Source organism: Nelumbo nucifera, chromosome 6, assembly GCF_055504915.1.
Source record: "Nelumbo nucifera cultivar China Antique chromosome 6, China Antique-T2T, whole genome shotgun sequence".
NCBI lineage: Eukaryota > Viridiplantae > Streptophyta > Magnoliopsida > Proteales > Nelumbonaceae > Nelumbo > Nelumbo nucifera.
Window position 1 is genome coordinate 36,464,311 of NC_142654.1, and position 21,977 is coordinate 36,486,287.

At 38.7% G+C, this 21,977-nt stretch overlaps 1 protein-coding gene across 4 annotated transcripts; it reads right to left on the reverse strand.

Annotated features, from left to right (window-relative positions):
• Positions 1–391: 391 nt before the first annotated feature.
• LOC104608750 (uncharacterized) lies at positions 392–21,101 on the reverse strand. Of its 4 annotated transcripts, XM_088890531.1 has the most exons (9): positions 20,575–20,950; positions 5,489–5,671; positions 5,288–5,389; positions 4,240–4,468; positions 3,208–3,330; positions 2,994–3,089; positions 2,622–2,768; positions 1,764–1,926; positions 392–1,582 (listed from the first exon to the last, which is right to left on the reverse strand). In XM_088890531.1, exons 4-9 carry the CDS (start codon positions 4,360–4,362, stop codon positions 609–611), a joined length of 1,626 nt encoding a protein of 541 aa, XP_088746657.1. In that variant the 5' UTR covers positions 4,363–4,468; positions 5,288–5,389; positions 5,489–5,671; positions 20,575–20,950; the 3' UTR covers positions 392–608. The 4 variants fall into 4 exon arrangements, with proteins under 4 accessions (XP_088746657.1, XP_010273135.1, XP_010273136.1 ...); XM_010274833.3 differs by lacking the exon at positions 4,240–4,468 and having other exon boundaries at positions 20,575–21,101; XM_010274834.3 differs by lacking the exon at positions 4,240–4,468 and having other exon boundaries at positions 5,489–5,589.
• Between the last annotated feature and the right edge of the window lie 876 nt (positions 21,102–21,977).

Here is a 21,977-nt window from a genome sequence, read left to right on the forward strand (position 1 = left end):
TGAATACAATGCACTAAACTGCAATTTATCCAAAAATACAAGTTTTTAATGGATCGATTTTAAAAATAAAAGTTTTATATTGTTAAAATTATTAGGTATTAATTTAATTAGTGAAATTTAGTGATAAGAAACAAAAATGCAGAATGAGTTAATACCATTATACCAACGGGAATTGAATGAACTTATAATATTAAATTACATTTTCTGCCTGTTACAATATATATAGGACCATATTTTAAAAAGAAACAGAATAGAAACACTACCCTCGAAACGCAAAGCGCAGTATTGTGTTGCCTTGTCCTACCTCAGACCTACCCAAGAAGGCTCAGACCGTACCTTTGTGCCCATTGCCCGACACAGCCCTCTGATGCCATCATTAATGCACCAGAGATGAATAGTAAAAGATGTTAACCATATATGTTGACTCTAAAATTTAAATACAAGTTGAAGGTTCATTTCTGCTAAACGAAATGGGACTCTACAATATGATGAAATTTAGATATATTTCACTGAAAAGGGGGCTGAATTAGGAAAATCCCAAAATGATTTTTGAAATCTGTGTATGTTTTTACAGTCTATTTCCTACAGCTACATTTTTCTTTTCTGGTTTACCACTTTCTGCATTCTTTGTTTCTGCCCCCACTAGGTTGCTGTAGGACATTCTCACCTGAACTTGCCAAGCAATCATTTCCAAATGATGAGAATGTAGATTTCACCTGAGACTGCTGTTTCAATATAGGATTTTCTGGATTCCCAAACTGTAATATAAAATCAGTTTGGCAGAAGCTATCGAGTCCACGATTTGGCAATGTAAAGTCTCCATTACTCTGGTTCTGTGCTGTACTAAGCTGTTGGAAGTAATCCTCAATTGCCAGAGTATCCTCCACAGGAATTGCACCTGTAAGAGTCTTGAATGCAAATTCGAGGCACGGGTCTGGCCAAGTATCACCAAATGGCAAAATAAGAGGGGACTTTGGTTTCTCCTCACCTGGCTTTTCATTTTCAAGTTTACCAGTAGTATCCTCTATAAGAACTTGGTTCCCAAGGAGCGTTTCACCTTCCTTTGCTTGTTTATTGTCTGATGGAAGTTCTACACCTATAGAAGCACAAGATGTGGACTCTGATACAGGATCGACCTTGGGAACACCAACCTGCTTCAATGCCCCATGACCCTCACAGGCAGGGGTAAAATCCTCTACTGGATTGCCTTCAAGTTTAGCTGACTGGGTGGGGGTGAAGTCATCTACCGGATTGGTTTCAAGCTCACCGGACTGGTTGGATGCAGCCCGACGTGCCCGATTGCTGGTGTCCAAATCTGATGTTGGCTCTGCTTTGAGCCCAGCAAGTCGTCTTGAAGCCCTGCGAGGCACATCTTTTCCAGCATTATAATTTCCTGAGCCAACATGAGTCTTCCTGTCTCTATGTTTTTGCATTCCTATCTCTAAGGAATGCTTTTCCACAGAAACCTCAGCTGCAGGAGCTGAAATAAAGCCATTTTCTGCATGGAAAACCTTCCCATGTTCTTTCTCTGATCCCTCAGCTTCTGGCTTGGGTAACCCACTTGAGTCCATAGTTTCCTCATCTGTAGCATATAGGAAGTTCAAATCAAAGAGATTTCTTGGGTAATTTAATAAAAAAGAGATGTATCTTTCAATGTAACCTATCTGTGTGGGAATTTTTTAATTGAAAATGGGAAGGATAATCAAATGGAATAAAAAAGAAGATACTTAAGTACTTTATCGAGGTGTAGCTTAGAACTTTACTCTGATTTAAGATGCTCTCAGGGAGTGGTACACATTCTTCTGTGGCAGAGGATTCTATTAAATGTTGATCTACTGTTGCACTCGACTTTGAGTTCTGTCCCATCAGAAGGCATCTTCTTGTTGCATTGCCTTCTAGTTTCTGCCTTTTGGCTGCAGTAGGTGGCTAACAAAGCGAAGACAGAAGGATAAAGTAATTGAATAAAGCATATAATTATGCACAAGATACAATGGTAACAAAGAGAAGATGGAAGGATAAATCAAATGAATAATATGTGAATTCTGCACAAGGTACAGCGTGTAAAATTATGGTAAACAAGGATACAGGAGAAGTGAAATAAGCAAGTTGTTGTGACATTTACACGAGAATGGACCAATTGATATTTAAAAAACAATACATGACAAGGGATGCAGGAAGAAAGGCTGTCATGTAGGTATTTCTTGGTCTTTACAAATATTAAGAAAGTAAATTCATGCATATGAAAAAACAGAGGCTGTAAAGTGTCCACTAGGAGGTAAAAACACTTAAACCACATTCAAAACTAGTAAAAACAACAGTACATAAACACTGTCCTAGTCTATGGCAATGTCCTGCATAATTTGCTTGAAACTCTTGAATCTGTTTTCATTTATATTGCATTCATCCAAATAACAATTATTTGACTGCTTGATTTTGCAATTCCCTACTCTGTTTTTTAATTCTTTTTGGCAGACAAGCATTCTAGCAGCCTAGCACATTAATTATCTTGTCAATAATGTGGATGATAAAGAAATACAGAAAAAATGTAGTTGAGCAAATGGAGAGAGAGAGAGAGAGAGAGAAGAGATAATACTTGGAGGCCCAAGAATGCATACACTTACAGAGAATTTGTCATCTATAGAATCCATGTCATTGGTGCCTCTTTTCTTTGGTTTGATTGCACAGTTCTCAAGGTCTCCAGTTCCAAGATAGCGGAAAACGTCCTTTTTAGAGCGGAATTCATATCCATTTACAGGATCAATGTAATACTGTACCAATTAAGGAGAATTAAAATGCATTCCGATTTTACTAGTTTTGAGTGGAAAAGGAACCATAAAACATAAAGCATAAATGAGAAATGGTTGATGATGCTTCCAACCAAGATAAGACCATCATGTACATAGGCATTACAGAAATCAGATGTTTAAGTTCATGAAACTAAGAAAGCATGTACACACTGAAATCAAACCAGAAACTGAAAGTAAAGATGGTACCGTGTCAGATTTTTTTGTTTTACATGTCTTCCTTCTAACTCTTATCTCCTTAATCCAACCTGGAGGCAACTCCTCTGTTACATCCTTCAGTACAACCTAGTAATTCATTGAAAAATCAGCTGCTTCATATTTAACTAAGTGAATGCAAATGACGGAAAAATTAGATATGTCAAACATAAAAAATACACAGTAAATAATGTTCTAGGAAACACACATTGCATGCAGACTGCATATTCTTGCATTCTTTCCTCTTCACTTCAGGCATGTAACAGCTTAGATAACGTTGCACCTCTTTCTTGGAATAGAGTTTGCAGCCTGTTGATGGAGCAATATAACACTGCAACAAGTAGAAAAGACACAATACTAATGATTTATTTCATTACATGATGGAAGACAATTCAAGAGATTCCTGAAATTCAATGAAAACCTGTCTTGGAATAGAGTTTGCAGCCTGTTAATGGAGCAACATAACACTACAAGCAGAAAAGAGACAAGTACCAATGATGTAATTCATTACATGATGGAAGACAAATCAAGAAACATCAAAATATCCATGCTATTACTAAGAAACTAGCAAGAGAGTATATTACCAAAGGAATACATTCTTCTAAATTGCACATTAATATAACCAAATTGATAATCAATCTTAATGATATGGTAAAATAAATAGTGTCCCCTAATTACTAAAATTATGCAAGCTCAAGATATTCCCTCCAAAATGGCAATATATCTAATCCCAATATATAACGAGAACTAGAATTTGACCATATGCTAGAGAACTCATATTACCAATTCCTTGTTCCGATACTAATCGACCATAAAAGTTCCTTTTTTATAAGCCTAAAAGTTCTTATTTCTTCAAGTGCCTTGACTACAACCACAATTATTATTGTAGGCAAATTAAAACTGTTTTTAATTTAAATGTCTCCTGCAGTTAGGAAATGAGCTTAGCAGAGATGATGATTGTAAGATGGATGGGTGGCAAGACTAGAAAGGACAGAATTAAAAGTGAGCCAGGGATAGTCACAGTAGGTGATAAAATAAGAGAAAATAGACTAACAAGCACCCCATATGGAAAAATCTCTCACTACTAAGCAAATGACAAGACCATATTTTGGCTTTTTGAGTTCATGAATACAATCATATAATTGGAAACATTTTTCTTTAAGGAGAAAAAATAGGACAGTAAAAGCTGACAAAACAATTCCATGAGCCTAATTCATCAAAAAAAAGTCCTTGAACTTACATGGAAATCTTGCATGTTAGACCCGGGCTCAGTGATTCCCAAACCGAAAAAAGACCTAACTACACCCTCCCTTGCAAAGGTTCCAAATAGGCTATCTTTTGATCTAGGAGTCCATCTAAACATGTCTAGCCCCAATGACAAAGCTTAATCTTTTTCTTGTGAAACTTCTAAGGAACCAAGTGCCTTCTACAGTTGCTTGCAGTGCCAATCTCCTTCAGCTCATTCCAACCTGAAGAAAAGGTCAGGCCTCATCATAGAGCAAGAAGTTCTGCTCTTATATAGGTTTCTCTGGTTGGAAACTGGGAAAACATAAGTGAGGAAATCACAAAACATGCACATACTTGTAACATTTTTTCAAAGGATAAGGTGATAACACTTGAAACTAACACCAAAAGCAACTATTTTAGAAACAGTGTCAATATTTTAATTTATTCTTCTGGGGGTGATTAACACTTAAACACAACATAATAACATGGACCAATATGATATTACAGTCAGTTGCAAGAAAATGTGCAATTGATGAACAAGCTTCATATTTAACAATCATGCCAATAGGTGACAGACATGACAAATAAAAGTGCAATAACATGGACCAATATGACAATTCAATCAAGGTATAAAGACAAGGTGCATGTAAGAAGCTACTTGTATATATGGCATACTCATCCTAACAGGCTTACATGCATGTGAAACAGAACCATAGAAATTATTTTCAAGCTTAACTGGATCAGGCTTCAGTTTTTACTAAACAAAAAAAAAAAAAATCATGCTTCAGTAACCACCTTGATATAAAAGATTCATGCCCAACAATTTGATATTGTATCCAAAATCCAAGTATCCAACAACAGTAGTAGGAAACAAAATGACCCTCTCAAACAGTAACCACCTTGATATTAAAGATTCATGCCCAAAAATTTGATATTGTATCCAAAATCCAATTATCCAACAACAGTAGTTACAAATAAAATGACCCTCTCAAACAGACAACAGAAACAGAAGGTGTGAACACTAAAAGATAATAAATAATTAATAAGCAAGGACATTGTACCTTGTATTTCTGTCCAGCACTTGAACCACTCATTCGGGTTTTGATCTCCACAACCCAACCAGCAGGTAACCATTCTGGTGGATCCTCCATTTGCACAACAAGCTAGTGATTGACCCATTCCAATAGGTAGAAATTAGAGAAAGGTTACAAAGAAATAAATAAAAAAATAAAGTGAAAGAAATAAAAGACACTCGAACTCACTTCCATGTCTTTGTCTCTTGAGCACATTTTAGTTTGCCTTTCAATTGGTAGAGGCATGCAATTACAAACTCTCCAGTTTCTATATAGCGAAGGACCCCATCCTTGGAAGGAAATTTGCACCCATTTTTCAGATGAATATAATATGACAGATTATATAAATGGATGAAGGTAGTCTATGTAGATCTGCACAATACTATTACCAAATAAAGTGGATACCCAATGTACAAGACAAAATCAGAAAAAAAAAACATATAAAGCAAAGTACCAGAATCCTTATCTTTTCTTAACACGTGCAATGCACATACCTTTCTGCTTGTATCATAAACAAAACCCACAAGATGGCCATAATAACAAACCAAACAACATCAAAAATTGTCCAATTTGACAATATTTTACATAGTTAATTCTTTCTTCTTTCCATAGTTGTCAAGGCAATGCCTAAGGGATGCCTAGGCAACAAGGCACCCTCGGAGGCTCGCCTTGCCTAATTGCCAAGCAGTTTTGTACATTGTGCTATAAAATACTTTTATATTCTTAATTTTTTTTTTAGATTATAATTATAAAATAGACATTATTAAACTAAAATATTCATTTTGTGTGTTTATATACTAATATATTTTTATTATCTTCTTCTTCTTCCACCTTTCCTTTTCTTCTTTTTCTATAATAAAAATAGGGGTTCAGCCCCTATATTTTTTGAATTTTCTTTTCTTTCTTCTTTTCTTCTCATGAATATGTTGGTTTTCTATACTTTAACATGATGTTTATACTTTTCTTATGAAAATTATGGATAATTATTAAGGAAACATCATTATGGAACCTAGAGAACTACCCTTGGATATATGTTTTTCACTTAAAAAAACCCATTGTTTAGGTGACGCCTAGGCGCTCCCTTGTCGCCTAGCCTCACCTTGGCACCTTGAAAACTATGCTTCTTTCTGATACCAAGTTGTAAAAAAAAAAAAAAAGAAATAAGAGAGAAAACTCTACCACAAGTAAATCATTTAAACAGAGACCAATGATACCATCAAAACCAATGAGTTTTCTAAAGGTACTTGTGTCAGAGGAATATGCATCATTTAGGTGATACCTTTGAGCAAATAGAATTGATAGACCATAACAAATAGAAACAAATAAATCCATAAAAGAAGAAAAACACTTGACTTGCTTGAAGCAATGAAATATAACAGATACTCTTGAAGCAATGAAATATAAGAATAAGGGGATTTCGCATAACAGACACTCTTGAAAAGGATTGCATAACAGACACTCTTGAAGCAATGAAATATAAAAATAAGGGGATTTCACATCCACAAAGAAAAAATATTGAACAAGATACATTGTTTATTACCAAAAAATTTGGGCATCTTGACAAAGAATAACTGATATCCTTATAATTATAATTCTCTTTATCCTTAAGTTTGTTTACTAGGCTCACTGGATCAAAAGTTTAATTTAAAGAAAATGCCATACACCTGCATTGTGTTCCTACCCCATATTTTTGGTCTTCCTACAATGAATCTAACCTGATTCACCAAAGATATCACTTTTTTCCCTTTCTTCCTTTATCAGTAACAAATTGAGTAATTTTATTGATATCCAAGGGATAAGATATAAGAAGTACAGAAACTGTTAAGCTGAGATCAAGAAGCTTTTTCTTTATTATCAATAACTGAAACTTTAATTCATTAAAGAAGAGAAAAAGTGTACAGGGTCAATTGGAGATAAAACAGCTTAACAAATCAAATATTACAGTTGAGCCCAAAACATTTGATTTCTCCCAGACGCTGTTAGCTGATCTTTCAACCCATTAAATTCTTGCATCCATACCCCTAATTATCCATTTAATCTTCTTTAACTCATTTTTGTACATCCATAAATCATTCTCTTTGTTTTGCAGCCAATAAACCACCAGTTGAGAATCCCCTTCTATAATCAGCTTGTACACATCTAACTCCTTTACTTTAATGACCCCTTCCACAGCTACCATTATTTCAGCCCTCAAAGAACTCCCAATATCAGACCAAAGAAAATTGCCACCACCTAACCTAACTCATTTCTGAACTGAACAAATCTCCTAGACTGAAGGGGCCTGGATTCCACCTGTTACTGCCATCAAAATTCAGTTTTATGTACCCTCAGTGTCCAACCCAACTCTAGAGGCTTTAGCGAATGAACAGCTCTAACAATTATCATTCTATCAAGGTTTCCTTACTCTTTTCCTTTTCAAGGCAGACCCTTGCATTCCTCTCTTCCCAAAGTGTCCAGGTTACTACAGCTCATATACTTCTCCACATGACCATACCTCTCTTCTTCAATCAATCAAAAGAGGAGGGAGAAAAGAGGTTTGACATATTGGAAGGAGGGTCCACCCATAACCAGAAAAAAAAAGCAAGAAAGCAATTCTAAATACCAATAGCAAAAGAGAAGGAGATTAGTAAGTGAAAGCAAGATTCACCACTTGCCTTGCAAAAAACACACCAATGGGGAGATAAGCAAGTGTGAGACCTCTTTTTTTCTAGCAAGTCATAGGTGTTAATTTTCCCATGGTAGACCTCCCACCTGAAAGCTCCAATTTTAGGTTGGATTGGTTTTGCCCAAATCTTTTCACAGGAAAAGATTTAAGACGATCTAAAGGAAATGCTAGAGCCTTAAAAAAATGAGGCATGTGAAAAGAAGCCCAAAGGCGCAAGAGTCCAAATTCAACTGTCAAGTTTCAAAGGATCCAAATAGATACTTCCAAGAATGTTTAATAGATATAACACTGTTGGTGTGAAAATTTTAAGAAATTCTCATGCAGCATAATTCACTCAATCAAGTGATTGAATTTTTTATTATTTTGGGTAAGGCCCATTCAGGGAATCATATGGATTGTTCCCCTTAATTGCATTTCCACAAGAAAGTAAAGAACACCTTTTGATTCTGACTTAGAGAAATGAATGCATAGAACAAAAGAAAAGAATAACAAAGTACTTCTTAAAAGGAACTTTTCATTTGCATTTCTTTTACATACTTCAAGTGTACAAGAATGAGACAAAAAAATACAACTGAAGAAGAATTCCTTCTTACTCCTTTCTTCACAATAAGTTGCAGTCAATCAGATAAAATTGACTGTAGACAGCCTCAATCCTCTAGATTTTGTATACAATAAAGGAACTGTAGTTAGTCAAATTGAATATTTGATTGTAAACAGTTTTTATCCCTTTGTTCATTTTCATTTGAAGGGAACCACATCAGCCCTTAGGAATTAGAATATAGATGGTTTAATCCCTAACTTGTCTTGATAGGGACCATAATCAACCAAGTAAAAGCACTTGGTCATAGATGGTTTCTTTCCCTCTATTTTCATACTTAAAAGCAAAAATAAAAGAGAGAGGAAGAAGAATACATAGCAGAAGACATATATAGGAAATACCTCCCCCTAGGTGAAGGACACCTGTCCCTCCCACTTAAAAAGAGGGAACTCCCATATGAGCCACCTTTTTTAGTTTTAAAGATTTAGCTAGAACACTAGCCAACCCACTTACTTGAGTTATAAATTGTTTAAATATTATTTGGATTAAAAAAAAAAATCCTTCAACAAACACCAACAGGATCTCAGAATCACTTGAGCTTCCTCTGAAACCCATATCCCAATGAGAGCTACTGCTCAAACTTGAAGGAACAACAAATTTTGACACAAGTTTCCCTTTTAAGGAAGATAAAGCAAATAAATAAGGAAATTGATATTTCAAAGGGGTTGAGACCACCCATGTGTGTTCCCAAATTTTCACTGAATTACCCAAACAAACGCCATACCTGATAATAGGAAGAAACTAAGGAAGAACTTCATTGATAACCTTCCAAGGAGATCTCGTTGTTGATCTTGCAGCGGCTCCGGCATCCCAACCATATTCCAACTAGCCATGTATACTAAACACCACTTTGTGCCACAACCTATCTTTCTCCATTGGTAGCCTCCATTGGAATGTACCCTCTTTTCCACAGAAATGTACCCTCTTTTCCACCCCCAAAGTGGACTTAATCAAAGTTATCCCCCCCCCCCCACCCAAAGAAATGTACCCTCTTTTCCACACAGCCAGTCTCTTTGAGAACCTCTTTACCACTGGGCTCCAAAAAGATTACTCCCTAGGTTTAGCTCTAAGCGATAAGCCTTGGTATTTCACTGGTAAGGGTGAAACCAAGCAACCTAAAATCCCTACAAAGTCCTCTAAAACCCTCTCATCCAAATGTATCCCAGTAATACAGCTATTATCGAATTTTATCTTCATATTTGAGATCTACCCAAACAAAAGTACTGCAAGCCTTAGGTTTTTGATTGATCGATCATCTTCTGCATCACAGAATACAATAATATCATCTGCAAATAGCATGTTTGACCACCACCCTTTCTCTCCCCACTCTCCAACCCTTAAATAATTGTAATCTGTCTACCCACAAGATCAATCTACTAAGGACATCAGCAATAAGGGTGAAAAGTAACAGTGAGAGAGGATCTCCTTGCCTAAGCCCTCTACAAGCAGGAAAAAAGTCTACCACCAACCCATTGACCAAAATCAAGTAGTGGCAAGTCTAGACACAACCTCTAATCCATTTGCACCACCTTTCCCCGAACCTATAGCACTTAAGAACTTCTAATAAAAAAAACCCAATCAGTCATGGGCTTTCTTAATATCTAAGTTGTAGATCACTCCTTTTCCCCCAAATCTCTTTAAGTCTTTCACACACTCATTTGCAATGAGAATTTGATATGTGATTTTCCTACCATGTAGAAAAGCTCCCTAGAACTGGATGGTAACACCTTCCTAAGTCTCAATGAAAGCACCTTAGCAATAATCTTAGAGAGACTGGTAACCAAGCTAATCGGCCTAAACTCCTTTAGATGAATGGCACCAACCTTTTTATGGATCAAGTTGTCAAGGCGATGCCTAGGCAACAAGGTGCACTTGGAGGCTCGCCTCACCTAATCACCAAGCAGTTTTGTACATTGTGTTATAAAACACTTTTATATTCTTAATTTTTTGAGATTATAATTATAAAGTAGACATTATTAAACTAAAATATTCATTTTGTGTGTTTATATACTAACTTTTTTTATAATTTTCGTATTTGTTAGGGTTTAATCAACACAAACATTGCTAAATGTTGTATTGAACCCTCAAAGACTTCAAAACCTGAACCAATAAGGAAGAACTTAAAATTTTGTCTACTCAACACATTCTCTTCTTCCACTTCTTCAACCTTTTATTTTCTTCTTTTCCTATAACAAAAATAGGGGTTCGGCCCCTATATTTTTTGAATTTTCTTTACTGTCGTCTTTTTCTTCTCATGAATGTATTGATTTTCTTTACTTAAACATGAAGTTTATACTTTTCTTATGAAAATTATGGATAATTATTAAGGAAACATGGTTATGGAACCTAGGGAACTATCCTAGGATATACTTTTTTACTTAAAAAATCCATCGCCTGGGCGCCCCCCCTATCACCTAGCCTTGTCTTGGTGCCTTGAAAACTGTGCTCTAGGATTTATTATATCCCATTCAAAAAAAATCTCTACAAAAGGCCTCTAGGAGTTCAACATTTACAATGCTCCAACAATCCTGGTAAAAAAAAAACGTAGTAAATCCATCTAGCCTTTGATTTATTTATATTTAATACTGCCTCCTTGATTTCCTCTCATTCAAGCTTAGTCTCCACTAAATCTTTAAGATTTCACTTAGTCTAGGCCAATCCATTCCTTCAACCAAGTTTCTTCTATTTAAAGGCCTTCTATAAATAAATTTGAAATGGTCCATAAAATCCCTTTAAACCCCCTCCCTCTGATTGATTACCATACCATCCACCTCCAAAGAAGAAAGAAGATTCTTCCTCCTCTTATTGTTTTCCATTTCATGAAATAATTGTGTTTCCATCCCCTTCTTTGATCTACTTCTGCCTATAGTTGTCAAGATGTCTAGGCAATTCTGGGCGCCACTAGGGCACCTAGTAGCCTAGTTGCCTAGGCAATAAGAATTTTATAATATAAAGAAGTAACTTTTGGCTAGTTCCCTAGTTTTATATGCCATTCAGCACGCAATTTTAATTGAAAAAAAGTAGCAATGCTCTTTATTAAAAACATTAATTTTCCTATAAAAATGTAGCAAATCATCATATCTAAAAGACAAAAAAATCTTTTAAATATACTAATTTCATTATTGTCAAAACTAATAGCATAATAAGCATTTAATAAAAAAGTTTCACATTAATTACCAACTTAAGAAGGTTATTAACTTTATATGATAAAAATTCAAGATGGGAAATAAAATAGAAAAAGCACAGAAGCAGTTGTTTTATTTAATTAAAGAGAGAAAGGGTGAGAATTAAAAAAAAAAAGAAACAAAAAGGAAAAGAAAGCTCTTTACTTCTATTATTTCTTTCTTTTTCCATAGATGGGCACCTAGGTAGGTGCCTAGTTGCTTAGATGGGCATCTAGTTGCCATAAGTCAAGTCATTTGGGCAAAGTGAGTAACCAAGGGCACCTACGCAACGCCTTGGCTTTTGCATCTAAGAGATCTCTTTAAATAACAAATCTTCTACTTCCAATTCTTTCCTCAACTCCCATCTACACTATTTGGCTTCTTCATCCAATTCTCCTAGAGATTCCTTTGCTTCCAATTGCTTAATTAGTCTCAACTTCCTTTCCTATCTAATCTCCCAAATTGCTCCCTATTCCACTCCTTAATTTTTTCCTTTATCAATTTCAACTTCCTATGGAACCTCATCCCTTTAAATTTAGTTGTGACTTGACACCCTTCCCACCACTCCTTCACCCTTTGGTTAAACCCAGGTGAAACAACATATTTTCAAATCTAAATGGGGTCAGGCCTCCACCTCCTACACTAGGATGGAAAAGCAGCATAGGTCAATGGTCAAAGGTAAGTACAGGTAAGGCTCTAGAAGTAAACCCACCCCATAACTCTTCCCAATCTGGAGTAAAAGGAAATACATCCAACATTGAGCAAACTAGATTAACCTGCATGTTGGACCAAGTATAGGTACTCTAGGAATGGAGAATCTCCTTCAAACTACAATCATTTACAAACTGGTTGAGTGGTTGAACCTCTTCATACTTGTGGTTATACTTTGTCTAGGGTTGTTTGATTCTAAGGTAAACCTAATGACATTAAAATCCCCCCCCCCCAAACACCAAGAACCCCCCCAAAGTCCTCTAATATCCCAAAGCTCCTCCCGCATCACTTCTATCTCTGTAAGAGGTGGGGACATACACATTTGACAATACCCACTGAGCACTTCTATCCATCTATCTAAACTAAAATCGAGAATCTTCCCACCATCTCTTCTTTATTCATTGATCCACATGGTTAGAATGCCTCCAACAGCACTCTAAGAGGGTGCCATAGCCCAACTAACCCCTCTAGATTTTCATACACCTATAATTCATCTTTGATCTATTCCCCCAATTTAGTCTTGGAAAAAATACCACCTCAGGATTCTCCTTTCTTAGCACTTCCTTAACAATCTTCCTTTTCCTAGAGCTCCCCAATCCTCTCACATTCCAACTTACTATCTTTATATCATAACTCTTTTCACAGCCCTTGCATTCCTTCTCCTTTTACTTGAATCATGTTCTCCTATCCCTCCCTTCCACTGAATTCTTCATCACCCTCTATGTCAGAAATTGATCTCTCAACTTCACTTATCTTCCTCTTTTTTTTTTTTCTTTTTTTTTTTTGATAGAACTCTTTCTTTTCATTTTTCCTCTTTACTTTTCCCTAAGTGAACTCTTGAAGGTTGCGGAGTGTTAACCTTGAGTCCCAGCTTTTCTGCAAATTCCATTGTTAAATTCTTCTGTCTTTTCTCATCGTCTTCTAGGTGAGACTCCACCCTTAACTCCTCTCCAGCTTACATCTTATCTTTTGAGGCTCCTTTTTCCAAATTTCACAATTCATCTAATTCCTTTTCCTTTAGCTCATCCAAAAACAAAGTTTTCATTTTCCAGATTCTATCTCCTTCCTCCCCATCCCCCAAACTTCCAACCACCACTTCCAAAGCTGCCGCTTCCCCTGCTTCCTTTTTAGTAACCAAAGTAGCATCCTTAGACAACAGTTGGTCTGCTGGAGCTCCTACAACACAAAAGCAAGGAGAAGAAAGGTGTTGATGAGGTCAACCACATATCCCAACAAATAGCATGCCCACAAAGGCTTCTAATCAGAAGCCTTCCTCCCACCCCCCTTGGTTGACTGTAGGTCCCCAAAAGAACTATTCCCATCAACACCTTCTCTGCCAAGAGAATCTGCCAATGAGAGCTCCCCCTCACCTTGCAACATAGAGAAAATCAATGCTGTGCCCTCTTTGAATCCTTGTAACAAGGATTGTAACAAGGATGATAACTCAGCACAGATTTGAGTTTTCATGCCAAATAGGACCAGAAGAAACAACCAAAATATTACCCTCATGAACCCAACTTGAATAGCACATTCATTCGGTTCCCAAGAAGTGCAAATTGTTTAGCAAGGGAAGTGGTTGTAAGAGATCAATCATGATTTTCGAGCCTCCATTGACCCGGACGGTTGGGCCGTTCGGCCTGGGAACCGTCCAGGCAACCAGTTCCATTTTACCCCAAACCCTATCCCTAGCCAAAAACCATTGAACCGGTCAAAGACCCATTGACCCAGGCAGTCGAACCGCCGACCCATTCAATGGTCTTTGGCCGTTTTTTATTTTTAATTTTTAATTTTTTATTTTTTTAATTTATTTTGTCAGAACGGGCCGTCCATACGGACCAGACAGTCAAACCGTTGACCTGGAAACCAGTGGCCATAAGGGTTCCGGTTCCGGGTTGTTTTTTAAAACATTGAGATCAATTGATGTGGGGGTGTACAAGTACAAGGCCAGGTTGTAATTTGTAAAAGGGTTGTATTTGTATTTGTTTTTTTTATGCTCCAATTTGTGTGGAACTTGCTTTGTACTTTTTTTTTATTTTGATAAATAACAGGAAACATTGTACTCTTTTGGCCTGCTGCCTACTTTGTAGGCTGCGTGGAGTTTTGGCATTTATAAAAATTCTTTGTTATTCATTATACATATTACTCTCATGATCCCAGAAATCCCCTCCTATACCTGAATCACTTGGATTCCCAATACTACAACCATCACAATTCATTTGGATAACACCAGGCTGTGGAGGAGCTCATGTAAGAAGTAAGAATATTTGGCTCCCTTCTTATTGAAGAGGAAGCCACATACTGCTTCATTCTTCACCTTTTCTTCAATGATTTTTCTGGTTCTCCTTTCCCATGCTGCTCATAAGACTACAACCCTTACACATGATCACAATATCGCATATCCATAAAGAAAATAAAGACGATACAAACAAGTTTAAGACTGTGAGTGTTCTAAATTTAATGTGCTCTAACATATGTCTACTGTCTTCATTAAAACAGTACCTATCTCTTGCAAAGACTATAAATGCAACTCTGACATATTTCTTTAAACATTTATGTTCTAACTCAACATGTAAATGAGATAACATGGCACCCAGGCAAAATAGCAGTGTTGCATGGACACAGACATAGGAGTAGAAATCCAATGTATGTCCAATAGTCTGGCTCAGCAAGATGAGAAAACATGGACTCAAGGACACATCTATGAAAAAGTATATACCTACAAAAAATGTTGCCTTGCCACTAAGGCTCAGTCTGGAAGGAGTACAGATGCAAATATATAGAGTGCAAAACCTTAAATTTTGTATTAATTTGTATGTATTTGCACTGTAAATATTTGCATTTGTACTTTTTCCAAACTGAGCATAAGGGACATTTCATAGGAGATGGATTCATCTTGTAAATTAGCTGTCCATTTATGTAAAATAAGCTAGGAGATAGCAAAATGTTATGTAGAAGTACCCTCAAGAATCTGTGGAGTGTCAGATTCAGACGTGTGTATGAGACAACACATCATCCATTTAAGAGAGTTCACACAACGCTGCAAAATTGAAATGGTAGGCTGTTATTTACAGGGTAATTTTGGTCAACCTGAGTTCACAACTCATCTTTAGGTACCAAGGCAATGTTAGTATGGCTGTTTCTTCATGTTAATTTTACATGCAAGCAGATTTACCATATCATGGATTGTGGTTTTTCTTTATGAATAAAGATCATGGATCATGTTTAGGTACCAAGGAATTGTTTGTATGAGTGTTTCTTCATATTCCTTGCAAAATTTGGTATTATCCTTTCTTGATAGCATGATGGAAAGAGCATTTCAGAAAATTATGCTCACAAAGAAAAAAAGAAGACTTCTATGTCTTTTTTGGTAAATAAGTAGAAAGATTCAACATGTTTAGTAATTTTCCCAAGAGGTGACAACCAGAACATGCAATAAAACTTTGACATTTATAATGACTTGAAATACAGGTTTTGCTAACATGCAATCTTGATTGCACTTTGGCTCAGTTTAGGAAGAGTGCAAATGCAAATGTGTTTGGTGCAAAACCTTATATATGGTATTTCTAAACCTTGTATTTGCACTCTTTCCAAACTAAGTTGATGTAACCGTTTCCGGTCACGTATCATTTTTTTGGCTACGTACCTCGTCACCTCATCTGCTCCCAAGTGGCCAACAACTCAGGGGCTGAAGTGGAGCTCCCTAGCGTAGTGCAACCCAGCTACTCCCTGCTGGAAGCGATCTGCTCACCTTTGTAGACGACGATAACTGAGGAATTCATCCTCCCTACAGGAGATGATCTGGCTACCAGCAAGAACTAAATCAGAGAACCCGAGGGTGTTTACCCAGCGAGGTCACTCCAATGGCTAAGTCAGCACTTAGTAGCGAGCTGAGAATGATATTAGAGAATGAGAGAGCTAGAGAGCAGGGGTTACCACCTCTTTTTTTTCATCCCTTCGCCCCTGGGGGGTGAGGCCTTTATATACTAGAGTCCTCGTGGGTTTGGTGGAGCATTTCCTGGATTCCCGCTGTGATGGGACCTGTTTTCGTGTTAGGTGGGGATAAAGCCACCAATCGGTAAGGTTGCCCATTTCCGCCTAAATCGGGGAGTGGGTGAGCTAATATAGCCGTTACAAGTCACAATCCCGTAAAATGCAGGGTACAGTGGTGAGCTCCTTGGGGTTGTCATGCGGTGGTCGGTCTGACTAAGAGGCGAGCTGCCCGTAAGTGGCGAGCTGCTTAGTGGCAAGCTGCCTAGTGGCGAGCTGCTTAGTGGCGAGTTGCCTGTGCAGTGCCGAGTTGTCTAAGTTGCGAGGCTATAAGAGGGTGAGCTTCATACGGCAAGCTGCCTGTGGCGAGCTGCCCGTGGCGAGCTGCCTGTGGCGAGCTACCTATGGCAAGTTGCCTGTGGCGAGCTGCCCTGTGGCGAGCTGCCTATGGCAAGCTGCCTGTGAGTGCTGTATGGTGGCGAGCTGCCTAGTGGCGAGCTGCCTGTGAGTGGCGAGCTGCCTATAAGTGGCAAGCTGCCTAGTTGTCACGAGGTGCCAGGTGTCACAATGTCACTGGAGGGCCAAAATCCGCCCTCATCATTTGCCCCCAACTCCCGAGCTGAAAGTAACTCAGCGAAGGGAGTAGACTTCTCCTTTTTGGCTCGTAATTCGACGAGCTAGTAGGCGTTGATTTAATTTCTTAGGCTCTGGGAGCTGCTTGGAAGCGAGCTGCTCGTAAGGCATTGAGGTTTCTACCAGTTCGGTACTTTAGCCCTTAAGACTCTGGGAGCGACTTGTAGTCCTTTCTCCTTGACCTTGCCCATGCCAACGAGGTGGATGGGTCTTGTGCAGTATTGTAGCCCTTAGGCTTCGGGGAGCAATCGTAGTCCACTCCTGAACTTTGCCCATGCCGAAGAGGCGAATGGGTCTTATGCAGTAGTATTGTAGCTCGTAGGCTTTGGGGAGCGACTCATAGTCCACTCCTGAACTTTGCCCATGCCGAAGAGGCAACTGGGTCTTATGCAGCAGTACTGTAGCCCGTAGGCTTTGGGGAGCAACTCATAGTCCACTCCTGAACTTTGTCCATGCCGAAGAGGCGACTGGGTCTTATGCAGCAGTATTGTAGCCCGTAGGCTTTGGGGAGCGACTCATAGTCCACTCTTGAACTTTGCCCATGCCGAAGAGGCGACTGGGTCTTATGCAGTGGCAAGCTGCTTGTGAGGTGCCAAGCTGCCTTGGTGCCGAGCTGCCTATGAGGTGCCGAGCTGACCAGGTGCCAAGCTGCCTGTTCGGTGCTACATGGTGGTGCGCTACCAGTTCGGTACTTTAGCCCTTAGGCTCTGGGAGCGACACGTAGTCCACTCCTTGACTTTGCCCATGCCGACGAGGCGACTGGGACTTAGCTTTCTGGCAGAAGAGGACTTAGCTTTTCGTAGCATGTCCCCATAGACGGCGCCAATTGATGTAACCGTTTTCGGTCACGTATCATTTTTTTGGCTAGGTACCTCCTCACCTCGTCTGCTCCCAAGTGGCCGACGACTCAAGGGCTGAAGTGGAGCTCCCTAGCATAGTGCAACCCGGCTGCTCCCTGCTAGAGGCGATCTGCTCATCTTTGTAGACGACGAGAACTGAGGAACTCATCCTCCCTACAGGAGATGATCTGGCTACTAGCAACGACGGGAGCTGAGGAACCTGCAGGAACTAAATCAGAGAACCCAGGGGTGTTTATCGGGCAAGGTCACTCCGATGGTTAAGTCAGCACTTAGTAGCGAGCTGAGAATGATATTAGAGAATGAGAGAGCTAGAGAGCACGGGTTACCACCTCTTTTTTTTCATCCCTTCACCCCTGGGGGGTGAGGCCTTTATATACTGGAGTCCTCGTGGGTTTGGTGGAGCAGTTCCTGGATTCCCGTTGTGATGGGACCTGTTTTCGTGTTAGGTGGGGATAAAGCCATCAACCGGTAAGGTTGCCCATTTCCGCCTAAATCGGGGAGTGGGTGAGCTAATATAGCCATTATAAGTCACAATCCCGTAAAATGAGGGGTACGGTGGTGATCCCCTCGGGGTTGTCATGTGGTGGTCGGTCTGACTAGGAGGCGAGTTGCCCGTAAGTGGCGAGCTGCCTGGTGGCGAGCTACTTAGTGGCGAGCTGTCTAGTGGCAAGTTGCTTAGTGGCGAGCTGCCTAGTGGCAAGCTGCCTGTGCAGTGCCGAGTTGTCTAAGTTGCAAACCTATAAGAGGGTGAGCTGCCTGTGGCGAGCTTCCCGTGGCGAGCTGCCTGTGGCGAGCTGCCCTGTGGCGAGCTACCTGAGGCGAGCTGCCTGTGGCGAGCTGCCTGTGAGTGCTGTATGGTGGCGAGCTACCTGTGAGTGGCGAGCTGCCTAGTTGTCACAAGGCTGCACCTAGTTGTCACGAGGTGCCAGGTGTCACAATGTCACTGGAGGGCCAAAATCCACCCTCATCATAAGTCATTGGTACTATATATGCTAATTGTTATAATATATAGCCACACCATACCTAGAAGAAGAAATAACTAACTTCCAGCTATGCAAGTAATTACATTTAATATTTTATCATAAAAGGAAAAGAAACAAAAATAACAAAACAGAAAATGCAATGAATGAATTTAGAGTATGGTAATTAAGACCTCAAAATACATTGATGTTTGGCAGTCCTTGTTAGGCATTACACAAGTTCAATTTCTAATTGAATATTACTTTAATAATATTGTTAAAATTTTGATGGAACCTTGTATAGGTTTCCCTTCCTTTCCATACCTTTTCTTTCAAACCAAACACAGCCTAAGTGGAAATGTACCAATTTACCAAAATTTGTGTTGAATGTTGACAAAACAAGCACATATTAATTTAGCAGATCTGGCACATATTACATAGCCACACATAACTTGTGTTTTATAGGACACAGGTACTTTGGGCAAACTGAAGGGTCCAGCCATCATAGCTTATGGCTGAGTGCCTGTTTGGGTGGGCTTAAGTGCAGCAGCTTCTGGGTGTCCAATGTGCAGGGCCCACACGGTCAACCTATAAGATCTGTTTAGTGAAAATTTTGGAGAGTCAAATTGGCTGTCGATCAGCCAGTTGAAGGGTTGTCCGCTTCATGCTGTAGAACAGGTTATCCGAGTGCCTTGCCAAGATTATCTGACTTCTTAGGTAGCTAAGTCAGTTCACTCAGTTTGTCAACAAACATAGCTTGTGTTATTTATGCAGCTCTTAACAAAAGCACCATCTTCAAAGCAGCTGAATCAGCTTAGCCGAACCAAAGATTATCTTCAACTCAGCCCTCCCAAACAGGCCCTGAGAGGTCCAGTTATAATAGATTGTAGTTTATACATTAGTGTTACAAAGAACCAAAAGAATATGGCTGACGTAGTTGCAATATTATGTTATGAAAATTTTACCAGGTAAAAACTCCAAGACCTTCTCATCATCTAAAGAAAGTAATCTCAAATAGATCGACTTCTTTAGATAGCTCCATGAAGCACACCAAAAAAAAATGTACAACCCCATGAAGAAAAAAAGACGATCAAGGAACAAAATGAAAAATCATTTACAAGGGTATTTTAGTCAACTCAAGTAACTGCAAACGGCTATAGATATGCTTCATAAAGATAGCATCATACAAAACTTGTTCAAATTCCCTTGTAACCATGTGATCAAGAAACTAGACCAACATCAGTAACCAGGAGGTTTAGTCAATTCTCCGTCTCTTTACCAATACAAAGTATCTATAGCTTATTCAGATAGAAGTTTGAACATGAACAAACATGCAAGCCTTGTTTTTCTCAAGTAATCACATCCAGTTTCTCTAGCATTCGATGAGTAGTAGTAGTAGTAGTAAATAGAACCAATGAAGTAAAAGCAGCATTATCAAGGTAAAAAAGTCAGACAAACCCAGTCAAAAAGCTTAATCACTTTATCAACAATCATGATATCTAATACAACTTAATCAACGCATTCAGAATTCAATCTACCTGAATCTCATACCCAGAATTCCAAATCTGGTTTGTATTGAAAATAAGCACAAGATAAATAAGCAACGATTCAAATAATCAAAGATTTTACACTTTCCTAAGCTCAAACCCTAAAATTCCAACAAGTTTCAAGAAAATGAGCTGAAAAGGGTAAAATCACCTTATCCTTCTGCCCAGTCCACCGCACTTTAACCTCCGTAATCCAGCCAGCGGACAGCCAGCTTGGCTACTCATCCACAGCCATCTCACCGATATCTGACGTTTTCCGGCTATAATCACCGGGAAATATTACTCCTTTCCCCGAGGATCTACAATTCGTAAGCTCACCCACTTCTTTTCTCTGTCTCACTCTCTCTTCCCCCAGCTCCCTCAGTCGTTACTCAACCTCTATATGAGGTAATTCGACAGTCAAACGGAAGCTCACCCCCAATCAGACGAACAAAACCACGTGTTTCGAAACCCAGAGCTGCGAGTTGAGACCCGCGAAACGTGTCGAAAACTCGAAATTAAAAAAAAAAAAAAAAAAAAAAAAAAAACGTGCTTTGTTTCCTTTTCCTGTTTTCTATCTCGTACTCTCTCTATCTCTCTCCGGTGGGGGGAGTCCTTCAGCTTCAGGCAGGTAACAACGGGGGAGCCGACCAGCGAGTTGTTTGTTGGGCGATGTGTGGAGTTTGGGAATTGGGGTCCTCAGTCCGATTTCGTACAGTTGAATTGAAAGAAATGGTTTTGTTTTTTTTTTTTATTCATTTATTATATTAAAGAAATACCAGTAAAGAACCAAAGATGTGAGAACTGTGGAATGACGTTAGTAGCCCCTGAACCTTTTTGCAGAAGAATTGAGGTCTAGATTTCTGTTCTGCTTTCTAATAAAAAAAACAGATTTCGGTTCTGCTTTGGATAGATACTGGATGGAGACTGTTGGCGCACTCGTGACTCGTGAGACACTCAACACTGATGAATGATGATTGTGCACGGCCACCCCCGTCTTCACATCCCTCTTTTTTATATTTTTTGTAATCGTAAGTTTCTTCCATCTTAATTTTTATTTTTTTTTTATCTCTATCGAAAAAAATCTTTACTTTTTGCTGGTAGGATCTGACCTTATCGACCAGTTAATGAATCATCCGATGAGGTTTCTGTTTTCTGATTTGTTTTTCTTTTTACAGTCAAACCTATTACTTGCAAGAAAACAAAGCGTTGATTTATAGCTTCTACTGAATAATACAGGACATCTAATTGCTGATTGCATAAGCTTCAGCGTTTTATAAGGAAAATTCATTTGGACATTATCGGCGTTAAAAATTGGGATACATCTAAGAATAGTTTTCAAAACCGGATCAGTCAGTTCCGTTTTACCCCATAACCGTTATTTTCTTAAAAATCATTGATTTGGTCAACAAATTGTTGACTTGGATGGTCGAACCATTCAAACCGTTCAACAGTTTGGCCGGTTTTTTTTTTAATTTTTTAAACTTTTTTTGATTTTTGGCAAAACAGGCCGTCCATTCGGTTCAAAGGTTGGATTGTTCGACTGGGGAACCAGACCCCCTAACCAGTTCGTTG